This window comes from Psilocybe cubensis, chromosome 3 (genome assembly GCF_017499595.1).
Source record: "Psilocybe cubensis strain MGC-MH-2018 chromosome 3, whole genome shotgun sequence".
Taxonomy (NCBI): domain Eukaryota; kingdom Fungi; phylum Basidiomycota; class Agaricomycetes; order Agaricales; family Agrocybaceae; genus Psilocybe; species Psilocybe cubensis.
Genome location: NC_063001.1, coordinates 1,570,601 through 1,595,272, shown reverse-complemented (window position 1 = coordinate 1,595,272; position 24,672 = coordinate 1,570,601). Strand labels below are relative to the sequence as shown.

Genomic DNA, 24,672 nt, shown 5'->3' with positions numbered 1-24,672 from the left:
AACTATGTAGCTTTCTGATATTTCCCGGCAAATACTTCCTTGATCACCCCCGTCGATTTCTTAAACACCTCTTCGATAGATGGAGAGCTGTCGATCTGTATGTACATTTATGAGATTTGTATTTCGTTCATTAGATTGCCGTACCTCGGCCACTTTGCCTTGCGCGCTGTAGTATTCGATTACCGGCATAGTATCGTTTTGGTACGTGCCTAGACAACGGATGAGAAGAGCAGAGGAAAATGAAAGTAATCACCCACGGAAGCGTTTCTTGATGCTCTCGATATTGTCATCCTCACGCCCGCTCGTCTTGCCGCGCTCCGTCAGACGTTCGAGCAAAACCTCTTCCGTCGTAGAGTAAAAGATCACCAACGAAGACAGGCACACCGACTCGTCAAACTTGACCGCCTGGTCCATCTTGCGCGGGAACCCGTCGATCAAGAACCGGCCCCTGCCCTCGCCCCACCCCTCGCCCGTCTTGGAGCCCAGCGCGTCACCCATCGCGTTCTCCAGCAGCTTGATCGTGATCTCCATCGGCACGATCGTGCCCTCGCGGATGTACGTTTGGATGAGCTTGCCGTACTGCGACCCCTCGCGGTTCTGCTCTGCACGCAGCAAGTCGCCGGCTGATCAGAGGATTCGTTGAGTACGTTTCCTGTAAGAGAGATTGGGTGACGAACCTGAAAGATGGCAAAAGTTGAAATCCTCGACGAGTTTGGCGCATTGAGTTCCTTTGCCTGTGCAAAAAGATTAGATGGGTTAAACTGTAGGATGGGCCACGTACCTGCACCAGGCCCTCCGAGGACAAAGATGACAGTGACCTTTTTGTCGTCAAACACAGGGGTATCGGTGGTAGGCGCCATATCGATGAAAGAAGCAGAGAGAAAAACAAAGAAAAATTAAAATAAAAAAATATCAAATCAGGCTTTGTGACGGGGAGGCACGAGTGGGTGGTCGGCCTGTCGGGGCTGGAGCGACGCCGGGTTAGTCTGTTCCCTGCGCTTGACGACGACAAAGAACGTGGCGAACGACGCGAGCGAGAGTCCGACGAGCAGCCACGGGTTGGGGCCTTTGCGTTGCCCGGCCGTCATGAAAGTGGATGGAAAGCAAACAAGTCCAAGTCACGCTTGGCTTTTGACTACGTACGACGATGCCGATCGACCTCGAGTTTCTACATCCTACAGACATTTATGCTCTCAGACCGTGTCGCAACCCAGACGCGACGGATCTCATCGCTATTGGCGGGGAACACTCGGTCGAGGTTATCCTAGTTGTATGTGTTCTCGTTCTGTTCGATGAATTCAATCTCTCATTGCTCCTAGTCTGACACGGCCTGCCGCCGCATCGCGTGTTTTCACGTCGGATCGCGTATAACCACCCTCGCATGGTCATCCAAAACCACCTCGCCAACATCGACCGAGAAATGGACCCTCGAGTGAGTCTCTTTTGCGCGTCGCACATACCCCATTGAACCCCCCTCCAGGCTCGTCGCTGCCACCTCTGACTTTGGCCTGCATCTGCTCACGAAATCCTCCACGAGCTCCGAGTACATATTCCCCTTTGGCGGCGGGCTCAGTGGGCACCATGGCCGCGTCAACGACATGGTGTTCTGCGGTGGCTGGGACGAGGACAGCTCTCGATACGTCGCGACTGTATCCGGTCAGTTCATCCACTCCCATTCATCCGATATATTCCACTAAACATCATACACAGACGACAAAATGCTCATGGTGTGGGACCTACACCCCGTCGTTGACCCCACGCAGGGCTCACGCACACCTTCCCCCGCCCTCGAACTCGACATCTCCATGTCCCCACCCATGTCCTCCCGGCCCCAGCCCACCGCATACGTCATCCCCTTCCCGCACCCGCTCACCACCATCCGCAACCACCCCGCGACGAGCAAAGAGTTCATCGTCGCCGACGCCCGCGGCAGCATCTTCCTCGTCGACTGGCGCTCCGACCCAGAGGAAGAGGCCTCCGCCGCAGAACTCCGCCACTCCAGCGTCATTGAGCTCGTCGAGCCTGTCAAGCTCGCCGGGGAGATTATGGGCGGCAACAGGGACGCGCAGGGCAAGTGGTCCGCGTGTGTCGATTGGAGAGTAGATTCTATGGATGTGTATGTCCCTTCGTCTTCCATTTATTTTTTTTGTAAAAAAATAACATTTGTCTAGTGTTGGAGGCGTGTTTGGCCAAAAATTCGCCATTTGGGATATCTCGAAACTTAGGGGCGGTCTCCCCCATATTACAGGCCCCAGTTTCTCTGAAGGCGGCCGTATATTCCGGTAAGCCCATTTCCTCGCTTGATTGTTTCTAGCCTTGACTGTCCACCCGAACAGCTGGTGTCCAACTCACCCAGATTACTTTGCCATCTCCTCGCAGTCTCCTACAAAAGGCGCCATTGTACATGTCCATAATTACAGCTACGTGCACGCGCCGCCGACCGTGTTTACCCTCCGTCCGAAACCGCACTTTGTTCGCGACTTTGACTTTTTGGCAGCTGGTAACATCCCCCGTTTGGTCATCGCTGTAGGCAGAATCTTGATCGTGTTTCCTATTGGCGAAGAACCATGACACTGTTTTGTGTTCTTATCGTCGTGTATTTTACTTTCAATCTGCTATTTGCTTTTTTGGGTTGTGCTAATAAATATTTTGTATTTGCTTTCAACTTTTGAAAAATTCGCCCAGCAAAAAAAAGCAAAATTGACTAAAATGTGATAGTAAGGAAAAGGTAGGACGTAGGAACGAGGACAACAGGTTGACAAGATTGACATAGGAAGAAAAGAGATGGGACAAACACAACAGGTATTCCTAGAAAGTCTACGTTAAAAGCATTACAAGAGAATAGTACAATCAGCCAGATTCAGATTCATGGTTTGTTAAAAGTACACCCCTGGAAGGGAGGCAAGAGTGAGTATACAAGACAAAGAGAAAAACACACAAGACAGGGAGCTAAATTCCCTCAAGCACAAGATAGATGTGTGAAAAAGCCGTGGCAATTTTAATGTCCGTACTGTGGCTGGTGAATGTGATATTGCATTTGTGCCTGCATATGATGGGATTGTTGGTGTGGCATCAGGTTTTGTTGGTGATGCTGCTGCTCATGTTCTTGTTGGTGATGTTGATGCTGCTGCTGGGCATGATGATGATGTTGCTGCTGTTGCTGTTGCTGCTGGTCCATGTACTGAGGCACCCCTCTTACCATCGTGACACCCACAGGCATACTATTTGGGTCAACAGTATCCCCAAATCCTAGCTCTATAAACATATTCTTCCAGTAATGCGCGTCAAGGTCGGAAGAATGGGGAGGTACGGCCGGCGCGTATCCGTTATTCATGCCACTCATCCCATTCCCGATCCCATTGCCGTTACCGTTCAGATTATGATTACCACCGCTCAAGTTGCCGTTGCCGCCCACGTTTCCGCCATTCGATACGGGACCGGAATTAGGGTAGTGGATCGGGTTCACGACACCCCCGGGAGGGCTCTGCGTCATTGGGCTGCGCCCTGGAACTTGTGCCTGTGGGTGTTGTGCATAGTCATTGTGCTCCTGCTGCACGACGGTAGGAGTAGGATGTGCGGGAAGATGAGGGGACGCTGGAAAATGAAAGTTGGGGTGTGTATGTACCACATGAGTGACTGCGGGCTGATCTTGCACCCGCCCACTCTGAGGAGAATACATTTTGGCAGGGGAGGTCTGCATCGACATAGAACCTTGTAATTTAAAAAAAGCAAAGTTAGTGAATGTAATCTGGAATTGACCGAGCTTGTAAATGAAAAAAGGGGTTCTTACTTTGAAGCCGGGGATCAATCGGCATACTATGCGAAGGTTGTACGTGCCGGGTTTTAAAAATATCATTGGCGACTAAGCTGCGTAGGAATCGGGCATGGTACGATGCGGAAATAGACACCGGCGACGACAACGATGCATCCTGATATGAGTCGGCCGTCTGAGAAATCAGTTTGTGGATCTCAGCCACGTTGAGATTGTCTGAGTCGATGTTGATCAAATTAGTGCGTAAAAGCTGTGAATCCAACCAGCGTTGGCATTCAAACGACTCTGGGTAGTATAGTCAAAGGTAACGGACGGACCTTGAGAAGGAAGACGGCCGAATATGCTGTCATAACGGTGATAGAGTCTTGGCCGTATCTCTGATGACATGACAAACAGAGTGTGAATACCGGTATTCAATGCACGATAACGGAATACCGACCAATACATGAATGCTGTGGAAGTCTTGTGATGCAATCTCCAAAGATTGTTTGGCACTGGTCAAACAGGCATTGAGAGCCTGTACGTTCGGAGTGACATTGCTTCCCTGATCAATAGAAAAGTCAGCAACGTGGGCAAAAAAAGAAAAAGGTCAATAGCATACATGGACCATAGAAGGCTGTAACCCGAAACTGTTCAGAAAAAGTCTAACATGAAGCCGGAAGAAACTAAGGAAGGAGTGGTGGAACTTTTCACCGCCCACTAATATAACATCAGAACCGACAAGGAAAAGGATATGTTGTATATATGTACCTTTTTGCATTTCCGATCGCCAATGTTCATCCCACTGGTTAAGCCGAGCGTTGCAAGTTTTTAAGACCATGTCGTGATTAATATCTGAATGCGAACTTTTGGACGAATTGAAAATATCCGTGGTTTCGGCCTGAGTAAAAAAAGCGTCACGAAACGGCAACATTCAATTGGAAGAAGCTTACAGCGATTCGACGCAAGGAAACGAAAGCAGTGATGACGGCATCCTCAGGACGTATTGAAGGGCCGGCTTCAGAGTGCCAGTTCTGGCAATTTCTGATTAGGTCGTCTTCTGGAAGCATCCAAATTCGGCCAGTTTGCATGCTTAGACTGCGATCGTGAACGAAAAGAACGAGATAGGTGCGTTGACGGTTACGCCTTTCAAGCTTCTGAAACTCTGTTTCGCCTGGGGGAGGATTGGGTGTATAACGATTGAGGCCCAACTCGACAGCCATGCGGCAAGCCTAATAACGTAAAATATGCGATTAATCAAAGGGACCTAAAGGAAAGGAACACCACATACATAACCAATGTACGTCCATGTTCTCTGATGACGATGGCAAGATCAGTTAGTAAGCAGAAGTGGAATGAAATAACGGACTGACGCTGTCATCGGGGTCTTTCCAGTAAGTGAGGCATGCAAACGCCTGTACAACCTCGACACGTTTCCAAGACTCTGCAAAGGCGCGAATTGTGTATTCATTTGCGAGCTTTTGACACTCTTTGAATTTTTCGGCTTTGAAAAATTTACAGCCCGCCATGATGAGGGTGGTGAATAAGAAGGGGCATTTTGACCGTACATATTCAACAGTGTGAAGAATAGGATCAAAGAGATTGATAAATGGGTTCAAACGCAGGAAAATGGCGTCGAAAAGAGTTTTTGCCTCAATGTCAGTGATGATGCCAGCTGTGATCGGATCACTGAGGCCTGAAGGGGAAGGTGTGGTGTTCTGAGGCGGAGTGAAGGAGTTACTGCGCTGGGGCGCGGCGGCGGGGGCCTCTTCGGGTTTGGGATTGAGGATTATCCCAAAGAATGAATTGCGGTTCTCTTGTCGTATGAGTTTGGCTGGAAAGAAAGCCTCTTCGGCCCTGTCCGGGTCTTCGTCCTCATCGTCTATGTCCATAGGCCTAGAGCCGTTATTCGGAGGGGGATACGCGTCCAAGGGTTGGTACGGGGGTATACTAGGAGTGGACAGCTCGTTTTTGGGGAAGTGGGTACTCGTGGAGCTGTACGGAGGATCGGATGGGCGAATGGGCGAATAAGCGGTGTCCTGATTCGGCGGGGGATGCAGATCGTCAGTGTGATAAGGAGATGTTGAATCAGACGACTGCGACTTCATCTTGGCTGAGTTGAGGCCCTTCTCGAGACGCCTGAGCATCTTGGACGCCTCGGAAAGTCTAGAGACGGAGGGCATTGGCAAGCAGGGACAAGGAAGAAAAAGAAGAATGATTACTTTGAGCCCGGTTTCCTTCCGCGCCTGTGCTTTTCAAAGACACATCTGAGCAACGGAGTGAGCGAGAAGTGCAGGGTGGGAGGGGGGTATCTGGTACTGACTCGACGTTAGCCCGCTTGCAACGCTGACACTGCTTCTGGCCGTCCTCTGCGCCGACGCATTTCATCTGAAAAGGGTGAGCAGCTTGAGGGAGACAGACAGAACGCAGGGGTACCTTTGCTGTACGACATACTGTGCATGCCCGGGCGCCGCGGACGACAGGTGTCTTTGTGCTGTTGGAAGAGGTGAGTGGGGTGGGCGGCGTTGTGAACGATGTACGCACACTGGCTTTTGGTCGTTCATGGCGTCCAATTGTGGATCCATGTTAAGTATGTGGATGTTATATTCCGGTTTTCAATCGATGGAAGACGGTGATCAAAGCGGTTTCGTCTGTCAATGAAGTCTCTGCAAAATACACGGCATTCTTATCAAAACAATTCAGTACTTATTAGAACACCGACATCACGTGCTGCAACAACCACTGTCATGTCACTCTCCACTGTCACAAGGACTTGTACCGCAACTATACTATGGTGCGAATCATCATCAAAGGAGGTAAGGCTTGTAGCTGCCTGCGTTGTACAGTGCTCATCTTCGTTTTGCAGGTGTCTGGAAGGTATGCTGCTGCTCGACTCCCCGCCTTTCTCTATGCTCATCCCTGCTTCCCTAGAACACTGAGGATGAGGTGCTCAAGGCCGCCATCGCAAAGTATGGCAAGAACCAATGGTAAGCGTGATCCTCCATTCGCTGCCATTCCTACTGACGTCCTCCAGGGCCCGTATATCCTCTCTTCTTGTGCGCAAGACCCCAAAGCAGTGCAAGGCACGGTGGTACGAGTGGTTGGATCCATCCATTAAGAAAACAGAATGGTCCAAGGTCCAGTGCTCCTCTATGTTTGCCACAGTCTATCCATTTGACCTGCGTACAGACAGAAGACGAAAAGCTTCTCCATCTAGCAAAGCTTATGCCTACCCAGTGGCGAACTATTGCACCCATCGTCGGTCGAACTGCTACTCAATGCCTGGAGAGGTATCAAAAGCTGCTTGACGAGGCAGAGGCTAAGGAAAACGAAGACCTAGGTTTGGCAGGTCCCTCCGGCGACGCTGGGCCTGGAGTCGACGACATTAGAAGGCTTCGTCCTGGAGAAATCGACCCGGACCCTGAAACTAAACCTGCCAGGCCTGATCCCATCGACATGGACGAAGATGGTATTTTCTTTTCCGGTTTAGGTCCATGAACCGTTTGCTAAGCATCCCATAGAGAAGGAAATGTTGTCCGAGGCTCGGGCTAGGTTGGCAAATACCCAGGGCAAAAAGGCTAAGCGAAAGGCTCGCGAGCGCCAGCTCGAAGAAGCTCGCAGATTGGCTGTATTGCAAAAGAAAAGAGAGCTCAAGGCAGCTGGAATTATGTACGTTGCTCACTATCAACCTTTGGCAGTATCCACTAACCATTATACCTAGCATGCGTCACAAAACCAAGAAAAAGGGCATGGATGTAGGATCTTTTCCCTTCCTCCTTTGCTTATGTTCTAACGCCGTTTTAGTACAATGCAGATATACCTTTCGAGAAAAAGGCCGCTCCCGGTTTTTATGATACCTCGGAGGAGCAAGCCCGCGTTGCAGCCGCGCCTGTCGGTCAGACCTTGCGCAGGCTCGAAAACAAGCGTAAACCAGAGGAGGAGGAGGCTGAGCGCAAGAAACGTCAGCGCAAGAATGCGGCTGGAAAAGAGGGATCCGAGGGCGCTAATCATCAAACCAAATTCATTGCTGCCCGTGACGCCCAGATCCAGAAATTGAAAGAGGCAGAGTCTATCGGCAGGAGGAGAAAACTCGCCTTACCTGCTGCCCAAGTTGGGGAAGCAGAATTGGAGGATATCGTCAAGATCGGTCAAGCTGGCGAAAATGCAAAAGCCTTGGTGGGCGGTGGTAGCGATGCCAGCGGACGGTTGCTCAGTGACTACGAAGGCCTTGAAGCTGCTCGAATGGCTAGGACACCAAGAACAGCACCTCAACGTAAGCTTGCCATTATTTCGTATAACAACTTAATTCTGATCTATAATTCCAGAGGACAATGTGATGATGGAAGCCCGTAATCTACGAAACATGACAATTGCCCAGACGCCTTTACTAGGCGATGAAAATACCCCAATCCATGTCGGTCCACAAGGAGGATCAGGATTTGAAGGTGCCACTCCTCGCCACCAGGTGGCGTTCACTCCTAATCCTCTGGCGACTCCTATACGCGAAGGCGGTTCTGATGTCTCTGCTACGCCTCGGGCTGGTGGTGTGTCTGCAACTCCTCTGCGCACACCATTGCGGGATAGTCTATCCATCAACCCAGAAGATTTCTCGGGCGTAGGAGAAACGCCGCGCGAGCAACGCCTGCGCAATAACTACGCGCGTAATGCGCTCAAAGCCGGGTTCATGAATTTGCCTAAACCTGAAAACAACTTTGAGCTACTTGTGCCGGATGACGAGGATGTCGACACTGCGGAGACAAAGGAAGTTTTGAGTGTGGAGGACGCTGCGGATAGGGATGCTGCTATCAAGAAGAGACAGGAGGAAGAAGAGAGGAAGGCTCTGGCTAGACGATCAAAAGCTGTGCAATTAGGTTTACCGAGGCCCAGTAATGTGGATCTCCCGCAACTTCTGAAGAGCCTCAGCTTGGAAGAGGTGGATCCGGAGCTTTCTGAGGCACAAAAACTCATCGACAAGGAACTGGCTGAACTTTTGCAGCACGATTCTCTTGCGTATCCTCTACCCGGGACCACAAAGGCAGCTGGCATGTCGCAGTCGACATATGTTCCTCCGGATGATGATGCTCTTGAAGCTGCAAAAGCTGCTATTCATCTTGAACTTGCTACGATGACTGGTTTCCCCAATGCCACCCCGGAGCAGCTTAAGGAAGGGCTGTTGAAATTGTCTAAAGCTGAGGCGAGCTCGCTACCGGATGATATGTCTTGGGCGTTTATCAAGAGCCAGCTAGTGTACAATCCGTCTACTAAATCATGGGTCGAGCGGTCGTCGCTTAGCACAGAACAGTGCATAGAGGGATATGCGACGCTACTCGAGGACAATCGCGGTGTAATGGCCAAGGAAGCGAGTAAGGCTGCGAAGGTTGAGAAAAAGCTTGGAGTGACCCTTGGAGGGTACCAGGCGAGGGCCGCGACGTTAGTGAAACGGATTACTACAGCTTTCGAGGAGATTCAAAATAAGCAAGTGGAAATGGAGAGTTTTGTGCGGCTAAGGGCGAATGAGAACATCGCAGGCCCCAGAAGAGTGGAAGCGCTCAAGGAGGAGGTGGAGAAACTTGAGTTTAGGGAGAGGATGTTACAAATGCGCTACTCGGAATTGACGATGGAGAAGGAGGAGTCGGAGAAGAGAGTAACGGTATTGGAAGAGAAGGTAATGGCAGAGGCGGAGGCTTATAACGAAGCCCAGCTGGCTATGATAGAGGAATAAAAACACCTGCTTTGCCCTCCCAATTGTTTCTACCTGCCAGCTCGTTTATAACACCACGACATACCATTCTTTTGTATATGTATGTATTATTTAATTAATGCAAACTTGCCCAATGCTTGCTACCCAAAAATTGAAGAAGTGAGGTTGAAGCATACGATGCGTTACAGGTATCAACATATCATTGCAAAATCATCTAACTACTGTAATGACTGGAAATATTGCTAGTAATACGGTGTCAGTGTCCGTCATAGAAATAAATTGCAGTGCAAACGACTTGCCTGCTCTAAGCGATCTACTGCAGCTTTGAATTTGGTTACTTCAGACACGCAGATCAGAGGTTTATCCTTGTTTTTCCTGACGCATTCACCATACATATCAACAAATGACGAATAAATTAATGAACATTTATTCGCATACCTATAGCAATCTGCAACGGCAGCACCATTCGCCTCGACTTCTGGGTACTCTGTGGATTTTTTGTTCGCCTGGTATTTATCGATTTTCGCCTTCACCTCTTCCAGGTCGCCAAACAGAGCAGCACTGTTCTTAATGCTGCCTGTTGTGGACTCTGATTCGCCCTCTGGTGACGATGCCTCGCCAGCCATGGACGTCTCCCGATCAAGGTTCTCTTTCTCTAAAGCCTGCTCGATCTCCTGTCGCACAGCAGCCTCATCTCGCTTCAGATGCTCAAGTTCATCTCGAATGCGGGCGCGAATGTGGGCGTCGAGAATGGACTGACGCTCCGGGGTCGTTTCGGGTGCATCCAAACGGTCAGCCAGCTGGTTCACGACATCTGGGGAAAACTAAGTATGATATTGGAAAACAGTTTAAGGATTTTGTCTTAATGATAACTTGAGCTGCTTACAGAGATAGGTGTTTCGCTTTGGAATACCTTCTCGTCAGGAGTGTCTGATTTTGACTGTGAGGCGCCCATGACAAAAGGTTAATAAGTCCAGCGGGAGCGGAACGGGTAATGGGAGCGGTCGTGTCGTGCCTATAAAGTGTTAACGTGATCTTGCTTAGTTAATCAGTCCTCCTTCAAAATCTGCCTTTAATTTTAATTTGGCTTTGATCTGGCCTCTCCACATGCCCACACCCTTACAAGAAATATACATCTCTGAAAAGCTAATGCTGATATGTACAATGTCATACTTAAATTTAATACCCTCCTCCATCGTCTGCAGTTCGGTGGGATGCCATCTGCCTACGCTGAGCATCTTCCAGCTTGGGGCAGTTGGAGATGCCGTGACCCAACCCTACACAGAATAAGATTCTTGATCAATCCGGCCTGAATATGACACATACCTCCACAAACAGGACATCCAGTAATTGAGCCTGAACGAATTTGAGCAGCCCTTGGGTCTTCGATGGTGGACAAGAATGGCGGTACTCTGTACACAGAATAAGGATGAGGGATTTTGATAATGCTAAAACACTATCACAAAATACTGACTTTTGGCCTGCTTCCATTAAAAGGTATTTTAAATCTAGGAGTGTTTGCTCTGGTGTGTTCATGTTAACAAAAGTTGTGGCTATTCCCGTTTTACCGCTTCTTCCTGTTCGTCCGATTTGATGGACGTAGTCCTCGATTTCCTTTGGCATGGAATAGATAATGACATGCTGAATGTCGTTGAAATCAAGACCTTTAGATGCTACTCCAGATGCTACCATGACATCTTTTGCTCCTGATTTGAAAGAGGTGATTGCATAACGACGCTCTTCTTGGGCTGTATAGGAGAATTTTAGTGGGTTCGTTATGAAGAAAGATAAACTAACATTTAGACCCATGTATGGCAACGGCTTCCACTCCTTTTAACAAAAGATATTCCTGAATATCTTTTAAACTTCTTCAGTGATATTGCTGTATTGCCAATGTAAAAGTGCCTTACCGTCAACTTCATTTTTGTTTTCGCTGAAGATGATAACCGGCGGGGGCGTTTTCTGCAGACATTCCAAGAGATAGACCATTTTGGCTTCTTGCTTGACGTATTCCACCACTTGTAATACATCTAGGTTAGCAGCACCTGCACGGCCGACATTGACCAATACGGGTTTGATAAGTGATTCTCTTGCAAAGTCTTGTATTTTTTTCGGCATAGTCGCGGAAAATAGTAAGGTCTGTCGTTGATTCTAGAAGAGAAGGTAAAAATTACTTAAACTCAGCGAAATTTCCTGCGACACTCGCCTTAAAGAAACTCATGATGTTCCTTACATCGTCCTCAAATCCTAGATCAATCATCCTGTCGGCTTCATCCATGCAGAGGTATTTACAGTTGTTGAACGTGAACCGTTTCTTCTCGAGCATGTCAATTAGGCGACCGGGTGTTGCAACAACGATATGGATTCCCTTGTTGAAAACATGACTTTGTTCGTTCATGGATATTCCACCAATGCATAGGAGTGAATTGAGTTGTGGATACTTGCCATCTTTTGCTAAGGCAGAGCACCATGTCACAACATTGTCGTACGTTTGATTGGCAAGTTCACGCGAGGGGCACAGGATGATTCCAACTGGTCCTTCGCCACGAACAAAAGGAAGCTTCGTTTCTTCCTCAAGGGACATCATAATGAGAGGAAGGCAAAATGCTAGCGTTTTTCCGGAGCCTGTAAAAGCAATTCCAATTATATCCCGTCCTGAAAAGCTAAGGAATTGGGTACAGAACGGGAAATGAAGATGCAAAAAACCTACGCCACAGGAATTCCTTGGAGTTGGATGGGAGTTGGGCTAACAATGCGATTTGACCGTAGGTATTCCAAAATTGGATCAGGTATCTTCATATCCTGTTTGCACAAGTGCTTAAAGGAGAAGTATGACGATGGCAATGTGAACAAACGTACTTGGAAATGCTCTATCGGAGGTGGTATATCGTCCCCTTCAACGACAATATGATATTTTTCACGAAGTTTTTGATCTTGTTCAGGGGATCTCTCCCGAACATATCGGGGAGGTCTCCAACTAAGCAATGCTACTTAGCTAGACAGTATCCTCCTTAGAATCAATAGACTTGCCTAGTCTTCAGAGGTTCAGTATATTGTATTCCTTGCGCTAGTTCCATATCGGACGCGAGTTTACGTCTACTCTTGATAGCTTCAAGGATCTCGGCATCAATTTCTTGTGCTTTTTCGCCTGCAGTTTTCTTCGAGTCTATGTGCGTGTTGATATGGAGCAAGGCCTTGCACACAGAATATTTGTGACGTACCTTCCGCTGCTTTCTTCAAGTGAACCTCTTGTGCCTCTAACAACAATGTTCGCTCCTTTCGCGCCTTTTCTCTCCTGACCTCTTCTTCCCGTTGTGCATCTTCTCTTTCGTCCAACTCTTCTTGCACTTTTCTTGTATTGCTCTTGTCTGAGTTCACGCCCAAAGACGACAGCTTAGCGAGTTTCTCTTGTCGTCGTTGTTGTACTGGGATATATGGCACATATGCGTCATCTTCCTCGTCAAGATTATAGACTGGTGACGGTGTACGTATGCGTCGTCGTTTGGATGGTTCCATGGATGTCTGGAGAGTGTTGAAAACAGGGGTTCAAGTTTCCACCAATATTCCCACGACTTATGTCGTAGAATTCAACGTGGCTGTGTGTGACGTAAGTAACTTCCGTGACTGGAGAGTAACGGGAGTTTCGTCGCGGCACACGCAAGGCACACGGAAAATGAGACTGAGAGTTCGAACTCGGGAAGCGCCGCCTGCGGCGGCACACACTAGCTTGGCAGCTAAATCAGGCCCACTGCATAGTAGATACCATTCAAGCGAACATATAGAAGAACGATTAATTTGCTATGCCAGTACCTGGCATGCTCTAGGTAGAATCTTGCCGCATCACAAACGTCGGCAGGTCTTGCTGGTAAGTTCGCACGGGGTGCCATTTTCGCACGGGGTGACGATCAAAACACTGGTGGATCACGTGTGCTTAAGCATTTTGGGTCCCCACCAGTACAAAGGGGAGCAAGCTCCCCAATCATGTAAATCTTCATCATGCCCATGTTACATTTAAATAAAATAATCTGTAATTAAGGATTGGTGCAAGGAATCTATGTTCAAGTTTGGACACCTGTATTGAAACCAAACCACCTTTCTCTCCATCCGAAAAATTTCAATGATGTGCTTACTCCCCAGAAATGGTAAAGATAACAAGAACATGTTGAATTCCTACCATACTATTAAATGTCTTGCGTTGACATCTTGCAATCTAGCCACTTACCAAGTCGCAAAAGTAGTGAGATCATTTGTCAAAATATTCCAGAATATAGGACTGTCTGTTTAGATTGATCAAAACCACGACTCTTGAAAATGTTTACACAATTACTAACTTATTTTCCAGGCATAGTTGAATTGTTGACATCACTGGTCGAAGAGATGTGTTTAAAGAAGGCTCCCCATTTCTATCTGTAATTACCCAGGTTCTTCAGAGTCATAATAAGGCTGGAAAAACAACACTTACTGACTTATTTGATATTAGAGGGAAGTTGAACTGTCGAAGACATTATGAAGTTCTAAATCAGCAAGGGTCTCCCCTTTTCTGGTTGAGTTGGGAATCATCTTCTATAAGTGAGATCTTACACCTGTTATTGGGTGTACTGTACATTTGACTGATTTTTTAGGTAGTAGTGATAGTGGCCCACCCCTACTTATTAATTTATTACCATCATCTCCCTATTTTTCTGAAGATTCTAGTTGTTGAATGACTATTATTAATTTAGTTAATATACTCACGTTTGATCATGTTACTATCAAGTCATGTACTAAGTCATATGAGTAGATTACAAATAATAGTTTATAATGAGATAGATGACTAAGTACTGTACAGTAGTTACTGCTACTAGTCACATGTAACGCACTTTAGGTGTATATAAGGGTGACACTATTGCCCTCTAATAACAAGAAATTTTCACAACCCACTTGAGTAGCTACAGCTCAAGTAATAGGACCCAAAGGGTAAGTATTAAGTCAAGTCCCTGCCACTAGTGTATATTGTCTGTGTAGAGTAGTACCGGGCACATCTTGCTGCTCAACAGGTTATGGGCTCTATAGCCATCACAATGCAGGCTCTTTAGCCTTGCTGTTGATGGCCTAGCCTAGGGACAATACTTGCCCCCCATGCTGCTCAATAGATAACACCTCTATGTTTGGCAATCTAAATGAGTATGCAAAAGATCTTAATCTTGATTGGATTGTAGATCCGATCTTGAGATTGATCTGGCCTGACCAGCCAACTGTTTCCTTTCTATTTTAAAGTTTAGGATGTGAGAAAAGCCTAGCTGACTTATTTTTGTCACAGGCTCAACTTTTAAGCGCACTAAGAATGTCTTCTAAAGCTTCCGTTTCCATTTCCAAGTTTCCCAAATTCAATGGTTCCAACTATCGTAAATAGGCTGACAAAATGCTTCCAATTTTCCTCCTTGTTGGCGTTGATGGGTTGATTTCTGGTAATGTTGTGGCCCCCTCTCCAATTGAGGCAGAGCCAACTTTCCCAGCACCCGTTGCTCCGGCAACAACTGTTACCGCAGCTCAAGTTGAGCTGTGGAAAATTCAATTCCAACACTGGTTGCAAAGATCTTTGTTGTTCAATAAAGCAATGAAAGACTTTAAGGAGCAGAATTCCAAGGCACTAGGTATCATTGCAAATTATTTGATCCTATTTATTTGGGAAACTGTCAAGAGAAAGACCACAAAGGGAGCATGAGATGATCTGAAAGAGAAATATGATAAAGTTCAATTTGTTGAAGTGATGGAGGATTTTAAACATCTGACCACCTTCAAATTTGATCTTTCAAATCCTATTCCTCAGCTGGCCCGTTTCAGAGTCATCTACAAGCATGTCAAACAAGTCAAAACAATGGATCTAGTATCCGAGACCATGGCATGTCTCATTTTATTCTCACATTTACCCCTTGCGGTATTGCCTAACCAACCGCCCTCCATATATCAAAGTTTAATCAATGATTATGGAGATAAAACCAAGATTAACGCAATGAAGCTGGAGGATATCTCCGCTGACATCCGTAATTGTTGGGGAGCGCAGTTTGGTAATTTGGATGATAGGCAAAAGCCTAAAAAGGGTACGACATATGACCCTAAGCCTGCACCAAAGGCTGGCTCTTCCAAGGGACCGCAACAGTCGGCTGAACACAATACTGCAATCCAACCAAAAGGGGAACATCCCCACTATTATCCTTCAAAGACCCCTAATTAGGGACAGTCTTAGGGTAATAATCAGGAGAAGAAAATTTGTAAGTGTGTCCCACAAGGCAAAGGCAAGCAGCATGCACAAGGCAATACAGCCTTAATGGATGATGTCTTTATGGCATTGACATCAACAATTCTTATACTGTCTATTCTAGCCCCAACCATGTCTAGAATCATTGAGATCAACAGTAGAGGAAGTATCTCCTCCCGTACCTTTGGTCCGGCTGGGCTCTGGAGAAATCCGGACACACGCATGGTGTCATACCCGGCTCTTGCTGCCGCACGCAGTCTTGCTTATATATATAATATATATATATATATATTATATATATTATATATATTATATGAATTGGAGTAAAGCCCACTAGTCAGATGCTCCAAATCATGGAAAGTGTTGCCACAAGCAGCTTACAAATCCCTTTGGATGTCTTCCTTGCAGAGAGGTTGAAGACTCTACCCGTTAACTCTGAAACCATTGATGACCACATGGTTGTCAATGGTGAGATCACATCTCCGGAGATCGAAAAGCTCAATAATGAGCTATTTGGACCGGAACCAAAACAATGGGGTGATATTCCCAATTTTAATAATCAAAGAGAACGGTCTCTTGATATTCTTATTGAGGAACATGTGGATTATGGAGAAAACAATGAGGATCTCTACAATGGTTACTATGATGACCATTACGTTGACAGGCAAGTAAGTTCCAAATCTAGCAACTGGACTAAAAATAACACTAAGATTCCTATAGAGACTATCCCATCTAGAAATGATAACAACTCAACAGTCGACCGGCTGGAAAAGAAGGAGTTCCCTGTAGATATTTACTACTTATTTGTACATGATGTATACCAAAAATATCTATCTCATTTCCAGTATTGTCCAGATTGCAAAGGAAAAGGAACTGAAAAACCCAAAAAGGGGAAAGAAGCTATAACAGCTTAGTTAATGGATAGTGGTGCTAGTGTGCACTTTACTGGCAAGAAGTCTGATTTTGCAAGTTATCAAAACTTTGCTGAAAATATTGTCCTATTTCACAAACTGCCACCACTATGGTTCCTATCACGGGTTTTGGAACAGTCTTTGTAGAAGTAGTCTTACACTCCAAGGATCTGGGACATGAAGTCCGCTGACTCCATCCTATTCTATACATAGAACAATTACATATCCAATTAATGTCGATGGGACAACTTCTGTTGTCTGGCATAACCATAGAAGGAACAGCTAAAGTCCTTCAGTTCTTTGATTTGCCTGAGAAATCATATGGCCTGCAAGCCAGGGCAGATTCAAGTGAATCAAACTGATATTCAATGTATTGGGTGCATACGCGCATTGTCTCCAGAGAAGACATTAGCATATTATCTTTGACTCTTCAAGAGTCAAATGATCTTTGGCATCAACGCCTTGGTCATCCCTCTGATGATGTCCTTAGACATTTTAGGGACTCCACTAAGAACTTTCCCAAAATAAGTGTACCCAAGAATAAAGATGTCTGTGAAGGCTGCGCAAAGAGTAAAATGACTGACAAGTCATATGATGAAAACTCCAAATGCGCAAAAAAGCCTTTTGATTGTATCCATTGCGATCTCAAGACATTTTCTGTTTATTCCTACCAGAAGTGTAAATACTTCATGTCCTTTTTGGACAATCACACACTACATGTCTGGCTCTACTTCCTTAAAAAAAAGAGTGATGCCACCACGGCTGTGAATTCTTTCAAGAATATGGTGGAAAAACAGTACAGTACCTCCATCAAAGAGTACTTCTTTGATAACAGTGGAGAATTCATTAGTACCAAATTCTTGGAGCGGCTGTAAAATGCTGGTACGCGTACCTGCTTTATAACTCCCTATGCTCATCAAAGCAATGGTTGAGCTGAAAGACTAAACAGGACAATTATGGAAAAGTCTGAAGCAATGAGGTATTATGCCTGTCTACCAGATAGCTAGTGGCAATTTTGCTGTGCCCATGCTGTCTTCCTATACAATAGGACTCTAGTAAAATGCATTGAGTGGAAGACACCTTATCAGGCTCTTAAGGGGGAGTTACCTGATGTGTCTAAAATTAAAACTTTGGGATGCGCAGCTTACATGTATTTACACAAGGGGCAACACAAAAATAAGTTATCACTGCGGTCCAAATTGATGACATTCCTTGGCTACAAATCTAATTTGGTGATGATTTTTATGAGATCTCCAAATAACATGGTCTTTTGTGCAAACAAGGCCCTATTTGATGAAACTTTATTCCCAAAGTGTGAATCAAAGACGAAGATTCTACCCAACACATGCTTTAATTTTCCAAAACCCAAGGGACCCTCCTTTGAAATTGGCTATGGAAGTGAGGCAACTGATTCCAATAACAATGATTATTCAGCACCACTTCTACCAAAAGCAACAGGCAATCAACCGAGCCTATAGTCCACCAGTTTTCCAAGTTCTATGCCAGGGCCTAGCGCATGTTCTCCTCGTGACAATGACAATGATCAGGATGATGATCCGGGATATGTAATATCTCCCACATCAGGTCAAAGACCAAAAATACCTGATATACCTGTCAAGCCTCTGCCCAGAAGGGTTGGATAGAACTCGAAAAGCACAAGAGCGGGAAGGCAATGTATACCAACCTGGAACAATGACTGATAAAGATAGACATAAAAAGTTGTAGACAGTTTCACACAGAGTGGCATCTGTCCCTGATTACGTGCCATCTACTCTATCTAGTAGCAATTGTAAAGTTAAATCTAGTGTCCCTAATTCAGGGACGGAAGGGGGAGTAGCCAAAAGTCTTTTTGCAACTTTACTTTCTAAACGGGTCTGCAAAATTATCTGTGCTACTGATCATGGTCTCACAAAGGATGTCCGTAACTAGACCCTGCGTGATTTGCTGAAATTACCAGCTGACCAACAGAAGGAATGGAGACAAGCCATGAAAGACAAGTTAGAGCTCCTTGTCAAAAAAGAGGTCTATAAGCTTGTCAATCTCCATAGCGGCCAAAAGGCCATCAAATACAGATGGGTTTACAACATCAAAACTGATGGTTGAAAGAAGGCTTGTCTGGTAGCCAAAGGCTTTTTACAAATAGAAGGCCTAGACTACAATGAATTATTCTCACCTATTGTCAGGTTTGAGAGTGTTTACACTATTTTTACCCTTGCCGCACTCAAAGGGTAGAAAGTCTGGTCTCTTGACATCATATCGGCCTTTTTTTATGGTCCGTTAGACAAGGAGATATGTATATATGGAACAGCCTGAGGGCTTTGTCATAAAGGGACAGGAGAAGAAAGTACTCCGGCTTAAAAAAGCAATTTACGGGCTAAAACAAGCTGCACAAGCATGGTGGTTTGAGCTAGACAGAAGTCTAAAAGAGCTTGGATTCAATAGACTATACTCGGATGCCGGCATTTTTATCTCACGTCATCATAATGGCATATTAGCAATAATATTTGCCTATATTGATAACATCCAGATTACCGGACCCAACTTCAAACTCCCACGTCAGAAAAGAGATCTCTTCATAAAGAAGTAGGAGATTGCTGGAACCTGGGAGAATCACGGAAGTTCCTCTGCATGGCAATTGACTACAAAGATGAAAAGATCCTATTGAGTCAAGCTAACTATCTGAAGAAGGTTCTAACCCGATTTGGCATAAGCAATGCTAAAGCCGCTAAAACTCCCTTACCCACGGGCTATCACCCAATGCCGTACAAAGGTACTAGTTCAGCAATACTTTGCTCACAGTACCAATTAGTGATTGGTTTCTTGCTTTACCTAATGCTTGGAGCTAGACCTAACATCGCCTATGCAGTGACTCAGATGGCTAAATTTGCTTCTAATCCATCTGAAGACCACATAAACAAGGCTAAATATATTATGCGGTACCTTGTTGGCACACACAAATATGCCTTAGTTTATAATGGGATGTCTCACGCTGGCCTATATGCTTATTATGACGCTTCTTATGGAGATGATCAATCAGAGCTCGACCTTAAGTGTCGGTCTGCACAAGGCTACTTTTTTAGCTTGGCAAATGCTGTGGTCATGTGGAAATTATAGACACAGAAGTTAGTCTTGACGTCTTTTATTATGAGTGAATACATGGCACTCTCTGACTGTGCCAAAGATTGCGCATAGATTAAAAATCTATTTGCAGAACTGGTCAAACCAATTTCCCATGTCCCAATTTATGCAGACTCACATGGTGCAATATTCAATGCTCAGAATCCTATGACACAAAAAGGGATCAAGCACATGGATATTTATCATTACATACGGAAACAAATAGAGCTTGGCACGCTCAAGTTATATGCAGTTTTGACTGCTATTAGGGTTGTGTCAAGCGGAACGAAGTCAAGGGCAAGTTTGTAGATGGAAGTCGGAGGCTAAAGTCAGAGAACAAAGTTGCTATCAAATTCAGTTGTTGGAGGGCTTAGCTTTAGCTTATGTGCTGTGTTTTTCCTATACCTTGTGCCCTAATTTGGATACAAAAATCTAAAAGGAAAATAATACTAGGCAAGAGACTAAATTGAAGACAAAGTCAGTCGAGTACTGGTCGAAGTTGGATAGAAGTTGTTGAGACAGACTTAAGTTCCTTAGAGCCTAAGTCCAATCAAAGCCGGAATTAAAGTTCGGAGCAAAGTTGGACGAAGTATTGAACAGACTAAGATGTCTAGGTTGCCTAAGTTACCCAAGTTGATAATCAGCTTGGGGGTTCTAGCCTACAACAGGAGGGGTTTATACAGTGGGCAAAAAAACCGTTTGAGTGTTGGTCACGTATGAAAAGATTAATTTATAACTTTGAAATTAAAAATATTAAAAATGAGAGATTATTCACAGGTATACTAGAGGGTATTAGCTAAAGGATGGCACACTGATCATGTGATTTTTCCAAGAATTGACCAAACAGGAGCATATACAGTTTGCTAAGTCATTCGAACAGTTTTTTTGCTAAACACTTGAGTATCAATAAATCATATCTACTAGTACTTTGTATGTCCACCCTTGGCCTTAATCACTGCTGCACACCTTCTAGGCATGCTAGCAATCAAATTCTGCACCACTTCCTTGGGTATTCTATTCTATTTCTTCTCAACCCTTTCCCAAAGTTCATGGATACCCTTTGGTGGGACTTCATGTTCATTAAGTCTTCTTTTGAGGTATTCCCATAGATGTTCAATGGGGTTGAGATCTGGAGATTGTGCAGGCCATATGAGGACCCTAAAATTCTGCTCTTCAAACCATTTCTTGGCCAATTTTGAGGTGTGCTTGGGGTTATTGTCTTGCTGAAAGTGGATATCTTCTACCTGTTGACCATACCACTCCAAGGATTTTAGGAGCTCATCACCTAGGATCTCAGTGTATAACTGAGCATCCATCTTCTCATCAATTCTAGTGGCAAATCCAATTCCTTCCCATCCCATACAACCCCACATCATCAAGTTTCCTCCTCCAAACTTCACAGTTTGCTTGATCCTCCTCCAAGTGCCTTTTTGCAAACTCCAATCTAGCCCTCCTATGCTTTTTTGATAACAAAGGCTTCTTTTGTTTTGCCACTGAGACCATGCCAGTTGATTTGAGTGCATTCCTAACTGTTTGAGGACTGATATTCTGGCCATTAATAGTAGCCAGAGACTTGGCAGCTTGCACAGCATTTTTGATTTGTCCAGTTCGAATTCCACGCTTGGTATAGGTGATATTGGCACCAGTCAGCTTCTTTGGGCGTCCTCCATGGGAAACCACTGCCTCAGGACAGTAGTCTTGGTGAATCTTGGTGATACAACCAGCACTAGCTCCAGTCTGGGCCTTGATAGAGGCATAGGAGTGACCAGAAGTAAAAAGAGAGACAATAGTAGCAATGGTTGCTTTAGAGAGGGGTTTCATGCTTGATTGGGGGGATAAAGAGGTTGGTTGTAGCTATTATATACCTATTCAACATGTAGTCACATGATTTTATTGATAGTTGTTTGGTATATCAACAAAGTCATGTGATAATACATAGTTTATAGCATTTAAATTACTAGCAAAAAAACTGTTCGAATGACTTAGCAAATTGTGTATGCTGCTGTTTGGTCAATTCTTGGACAAATCACATGATCATTGTGTCATCCTTTAGCTAACACCATATAGTATATCTGTGAATAATCTCATATTTTTAACATTTTTAATTTCAAAGTTATAAATTAATCTTTTCATACGTGACCAACACTCAAACAGTTTTTTTGCCCACTGTACCTCTTTGCTGGTTAATGTATGCAGAATACCCATAGGTATCCGCACACTCTCAATATCGTCAGCAAGGTAACTAGCCGCACCTAAAAAGCCTCTCAATAGCTCTCTATTGGTGGGCACTTTCCATTTCACCAAAGCGTCAACTTTGTGCAGGTCCATCTGAATACCTTTGCTATCCACAATGCGACCAAGTATCTTGACTTTCTGACACAGGAAATCCAACTTATTAGCAGATAGGTAGAATTTCTCTCGCTTCAATATGTCAATAACAATTGACACATGCTCAATATGTTCTTTTAATGAGTCTAAATAGATAACAATATCATCCAGGTATACATCTAAAAATTTCCCTATATACGGCGCGAATATGTGATTCATCAAAGATTGAAATGTGGCAGGTGCATTACAGTCACCTTGTTGAATAACATGTGATACCATATTACCATTTGGCATTGCAAAAGCTGTTTTCCAAACGTCAGCAGGTTCAATCCGAACCTGCTCGTATGCATCCTTTAAGTCTATCATGCTTCGATAAGGCTTGCTAGCCACTTGACGCAGGATTCCATCAATGTCAGGCAACGGGCTGGTGAGTTTACAAGTGTTCTGATTCCGTGCATGTAAGTCATTCATTGTTCTCAACTTAGGCATCTCACCCTGCTTCCCAGGCTTCGGAATAAAGAGCATTGGTACCGTATTGCGGGAGTTGGTTATTTCCCAGCATCCTGTATCGAGGTAAGCATTTCTTTTCTCAACCCATTGAGACATAAATGACTCAGGGCATCGAGCAGGTCTCCCGGGATATTGTACCGACTCGTCAATAAGGTCAATCTTATAGTTGATCGCTCTAAGAGGAGGTAGAGGAGTTTCTGCAGCCGTCTTACACAGTGGTGCGGCTTTCTGCTTCAAAAATTCTCTCACATCCTTGAGGTTTTCTTCCCTGAGCTGAGCTGCTCTTGATTGCAAGGTGCGCACTGCTGACCCATTTATTGGTAACACTCTCACACTTCCAATTATCACTTGGGATGGGTTAAACCCAGCCATTGCCTTATGCTGGTACATAAATGGTGTCCCCAGTATCAAATCATAGCTCAATAAATTGATAATATCAAATGTATGTGTTTCTTTAATTTCCTGATAAGAAAACTCCGCACTCACTTCATAGTTTACCCTAGATTGTGAACCCAATACTGCCAACTGTACCACCAAAGGAGATGCAAGTTCTCGTCACTTCAGCTTCAATTGGTTGGCTAATGTTGACAACATGAAGTCACACAGTGATCCAATGTCAATAAGCGCTCGTGCCAGCTGCCCATTAATAATGACTACAACAATGACGGGGTCCGGCACTACACGCGACGGGTCATTTGTTTTAGCTGTGGTCCGCTGCACAGCGCTAACACGACTCGTCTCCAGCTGTTGTGCATTTAACTCGACGTCAATTGTTTTTATGGTGCTGGTACAGTCATAATCATCCCAGCAAGTCTCACACTTGCTTTCATCCGCAAAATTGACATCCCTATCACTCAGTATCTTGTCGTCGTGGTATTCACTTGTTAAATCCGAGTCGTCATTATTATCAAACAATAACTTGATTCCAAAATTGTACTGATCGTGGAATGCTTCCGCAACTCAAGTCTTCATATATTTGGTGAGTTGTTTGAAGTACCACTTCCTAATATTGAGTCGTGGCTCTGTTATTAACTGGACTTGTATAGGGAAATGAAGACCCAATTCCTAGTCAAATATCTCAAACGCATTTGCGTCGTCATTGAGGTAAACATCAAACCTCCTTCCTAATCTATCTCTCACTGACAGTTTCATGCTTAAATAACCACTGAATGCATATCCAGTAGACAGCTTCCATTTGGCATTGTGTTGCCATACTCAGGAAACAGGTGTCTTACGATGCCATCTTGGTAAAGGTCTTACTTTCTTTACTTGAGCTTTTTGTGTACACTTGATAGCGTACCAACGCCCTATCAAGAAATTGGTACGGCAGACCTGTTCCTTATCCAAGACTTCATCCTCATGAGTTACTGTATCTATCACAGTGATCTGGCTTCCTCCACCCATGCAATATACAATGAAACAATCTGCTACACGGTTCTCCCAGCAAGGATTGCCAGGGTAAGGACGCATTATTTCCAATTGATGCTTAACCAACTTGCACAAAGGGTCGCCTAAGCGCCCGTCTTGACATTCACCCTCTGAGGGATTATACCAAGTTCGCGCCGCATCCTCATACGATGGATCTGCCGACTCAGCACTCTCTGTTTATGAATCATCAGCGAGATGACACATAGCCATTTCTACTTCCATAAAATGTGAGTCTAAGCCTTGTTCCGTGGTGGCTGCCAATGCTAACAAGGCTGCTTCATTCTCGGTCATGACTTCAACACTGAAACTTTTAGTTCCGGGCGGTTTATCTTTCCCGTTATTTGACTGGACACTCTGCAACGATTTGCAGTGTCGCCCAATATGTCCAGCTTCCCCACAGCGGTAACACTTAATTTGTGAGCTATAACTGTTCGGACAATGTCTAGACTCGTCAGTCTTCTTGGCTGACGTATTGTCCCGATTAGCTTCAGTCCTATGACGATAATTAGGTGTGTCTTTACGTGTTTCATGCTTATATTCATGTGGATTGAGCCTGCTTTGCTCGCCGAAGCTTTGTTTGTCTGAATTTGAGTGATTGTTGTTATTAAATTTATTATTCTTCGGTGCATGCTTCTGGTTGCTCTCAATTTGATAAGCAACTTCATGACAAGTAGCCACCTGAATGACC

General features: G+C 45.1%; 7 protein-coding genes across 7 annotated transcripts; 3 read left to right on the top strand and 4 right to left on the bottom strand.

Moving 5' to 3' along the window:
• Positions 1–2: 2 nt before the first annotated feature.
• Positions 3–860, bottom strand: JR316_0003291 (UMP-CMP kinase; the record flags this gene model as incomplete). Its single annotated transcript, XM_047889064.1, has 5 exons — positions 3–95; positions 145–209; positions 258–623; positions 678–734; positions 782–860. 5 exons carry the CDS (start codon positions 858–860, stop codon positions 3–5), a joined length of 660 nt encoding a protein of 219 aa, XP_047751438.1.
• Positions 861–1,147: 287 nt separating this feature from the next.
• JR316_0003290 (uncharacterized protein) lies at positions 1,148–2,571 on the top strand (the record flags this gene model as incomplete). The annotated part of the gene is made up of 6 exons (XM_047889063.1): positions 1,148–1,270; positions 1,320–1,432; positions 1,481–1,656; positions 1,711–2,116; positions 2,172–2,282; positions 2,337–2,571. 6 exons carry the CDS (start codon positions 1,148–1,150, stop codon positions 2,569–2,571), a joined length of 1,164 nt encoding a protein of 387 aa, XP_047751437.1.
• A 427-nt stretch (positions 2,572–2,998) lies between these two features.
• JR316_0003289 (Protein priB) lies at positions 2,999–6,336 on the bottom strand (the record flags this gene model as incomplete). The annotated part of the gene is made up of 13 exons (XM_047889062.1): positions 2,999–3,711; positions 3,791–4,022; positions 4,090–4,149; positions 4,212–4,316; positions 4,374–4,471; positions 4,523–4,652; positions 4,705–4,983; positions 5,043–5,066; positions 5,125–5,917; positions 5,974–6,018; positions 6,075–6,139; positions 6,188–6,245; positions 6,296–6,336. The coding sequence occupies 13 exons, from the start codon at positions 6,334–6,336 to the stop codon at positions 2,999–3,001; spliced, it is 2,643 nt and encodes an 880-aa protein (XP_047751436.1).
• Positions 6,337–6,542: 206 nt separating this feature from the next.
• Positions 6,543–9,473, top strand: JR316_0003288 (Pre-mRNA-splicing factor CEF1; the record flags this gene model as incomplete). The annotated part of the gene is made up of 9 exons (XM_047889061.1): positions 6,543–6,567; positions 6,618–6,628; positions 6,683–6,738; positions 6,786–6,888; positions 6,941–7,220; positions 7,273–7,420; positions 7,473–7,506; positions 7,556–8,024; positions 8,077–9,473. The coding sequence occupies 9 exons, from the start codon at positions 6,543–6,545 to the stop codon at positions 9,471–9,473; spliced, it is 2,523 nt and encodes an 840-aa protein (XP_047751435.1).
• Positions 9,474–9,662: 189 nt separating this feature from the next.
• Positions 9,663–10,407, bottom strand: JR316_0003287 (uncharacterized protein; the record flags this gene model as incomplete). The annotated part of the gene is made up of 4 exons (XM_047889060.1): positions 9,663–9,694; positions 9,745–9,827; positions 9,891–10,276; positions 10,339–10,407. 4 exons carry the CDS (start codon positions 10,405–10,407, stop codon positions 9,663–9,665), a joined length of 570 nt encoding a protein of 189 aa, XP_047751434.1.
• Positions 10,408–10,631: 224 nt separating this feature from the next.
• JR316_0003286 (DEAD-box ATP-dependent RNA helicase 35) lies at positions 10,632–12,968 on the bottom strand (the record flags this gene model as incomplete). Its single annotated transcript, XM_047889059.1, has 10 exons — positions 10,632–10,729; positions 10,779–10,864; positions 10,927–11,200; positions 11,250–11,309; positions 11,363–11,603; positions 11,659–12,115; positions 12,163–12,254; positions 12,312–12,429; positions 12,483–12,618; positions 12,674–12,968. 10 exons carry the CDS (start codon positions 12,966–12,968, stop codon positions 10,632–10,634), a joined length of 1,857 nt encoding a protein of 618 aa, XP_047751433.1.
• A 3,075-nt stretch (positions 12,969–16,043) lies between these two features.
• On the top strand, positions 16,044–16,479 carry JR316_0003285 (uncharacterized protein; the record flags this gene model as incomplete). Its single annotated transcript, XM_047889058.1, has 2 exons — positions 16,044–16,358; positions 16,411–16,479. The coding sequence occupies 2 exons, from the start codon at positions 16,044–16,046 to the stop codon at positions 16,477–16,479; spliced, it is 384 nt and encodes a 127-aa protein (XP_047751432.1).
• Between the last annotated feature and the right edge of the window lie 8,193 nt (positions 16,480–24,672).